The sequence below is a fragment of the Cystoisospora suis genome (genome assembly GCF_002600585.1).
Source record: "Cystoisospora suis strain Wien I chromosome Unknown contig_10923, whole genome shotgun sequence".
Taxonomy (NCBI): domain Eukaryota; phylum Apicomplexa; class Conoidasida; order Eucoccidiorida; family Sarcocystidae; genus Cystoisospora; species Cystoisospora suis.
This window is the reverse complement of record NW_027163695.1, coordinates 680-2,218: the sequence shown is the minus strand read 5'-3', so window position 1 is coordinate 2,218 and position 1,539 is coordinate 680. Positions and strand designations below refer to the sequence as shown.

The window sequence follows — 1,539 nt, the reverse complement described above, 5'->3', positions numbered from 1 at the left end:
CTCTCTTCTCTCCTTCTTTCTCTTTTTTTTTCTTTTCTTCTTTCTTTTTCATGTCTATCTCCCCATCCTTTCACAGTCTCTTTCATTCTTCTTCTTCTTCTCGTTCCCCTCTACACCTTCATCCATCTTTTCTTTCTTTCTTTCTTTCTTTCTCTGTTCTGTCTCTCTTCTTCTTCTTCTACAGATACTCACCTAATCCGCGATGGTATTTGGATACCATTCTTTGTGTGTTGGAAATTGGCGACGGATCTCCTCCCCCGCCTATTTCTTCTTCTTCTACTCAACTTAGAATTAAAGATGGAGAGGGACAGGCGAAAACGAAGAGAGAAGTCGATTCTTCCCATGAATCTAACAGGAAGAGGAAGAGTTGTGTTAGTAGCGGTGGGTTCTCCTCGTCTTCGCCAGGTGGGGGTGTATGTACAGCTCTTTGCTATTCGACGGCTTATTCTCTTATGCAGCTAATTGGCGAAGGTCTTACAGAAAGTGAAGAGGAAGACCAAGCCTTCCGAGTCTACGCTGTTGATCGGATGGCTCAAATTCTACAAGTGAAAAGACACACCATTCCTGACATTCTCATGCAGGTAACAAGATACACAAAGAAAGAAAGAAAAAAAGAGAAGGGAGGGAAAGAAAGAAAAAAGATGTATAGAAAGGAAAAAGAAAGAAGAAAGAAAAGGAAAAGAAAAAAAGAACGAAGAAGAAGAAGAAAGAGAGGTAGAGGTTTTCGCTTTCTTCACGTTCTCTGGTTTTATCAGGTGTATATACACCCCCCTGCTTCTCGGCTTTTCGATCTTCGTGGAGTTTAATCTAATAGAGATGGATGCATGCTCTCTCTCACTCTCTCACGTCTTTTCCTCTCTCCTTCTCCTTCTTTTCTGTCTCTTTTTCTTCTTCTACTCTCTCAGCTTGTCTCTGCCTTTTCTTCTTCTTTCTCATTACCGCAGTCATCCTAGTGTCTCATGTATCTCTGTATGTGTATGCGTCTCCTTGGGTGTGTATGTATGAATTTTCATATACTGGCATGTCAATGAATGGGTATCTACATATGCCTATACATGTGTCGACCTAGCGATATGCGTAAGAGCTCGGCAGGAGAGTCACTTCGACTTCTTTTGAGTTGTCTATGAGGGTTGGAGTATCTCGTATATAAGCCGGTAGTTTAAAAAAGAGAGAAAGAAAGGTCTTCTCTTTCTTTCTTCAGGAGGAAGTTTCTCTTGTTTCTTCCTATGACAAAAGTCTCTTCTTTCACAGACAGAGACAGAGAGATCTCTTCTTTGTCGACTAAGAATTTCCACCTTCCTTTTTTCTCTTCTTTTCTCGTCTTCTTTGCACCAGGAGAGCGTGTTGTTCGTATTCTCTCTTGTCGGCTTCGGAGAGAAAGAAAGAAAGAAAGGGAAAGAGAGAAAGAAAGAGAGTCTTTTTTCCTCTTCTCCTTCTTTTCTTATCATTGGATAGCTACGTAGATGTCTCTCCTTGTGTCGACTGCGGAAATCTACATAACTACGTCGTCGTCTTTTTCTTCGTTGGTCTTTTCTTTTT

The 1,539-nt window shown here is 41.1% G+C and overlaps 1 protein-coding gene across 1 annotated transcript; it reads left to right on the top strand.

Annotated features, from left to right (window-relative positions):
- Window positions 1-185: 185 nt before the first annotated feature.
- On the top strand, window positions 186-578 carry CSUI_011334 (adapter-related protein; the record flags this gene model as incomplete). Its single annotated transcript, XM_068071434.1, has 1 exon — window positions 186-578. A coding segment is annotated over one exon (393 nt), but the record flags the coding sequence as incomplete, so codon positions are not given.
- Window positions 579-1,539: the final 961 nt, after the last annotated feature.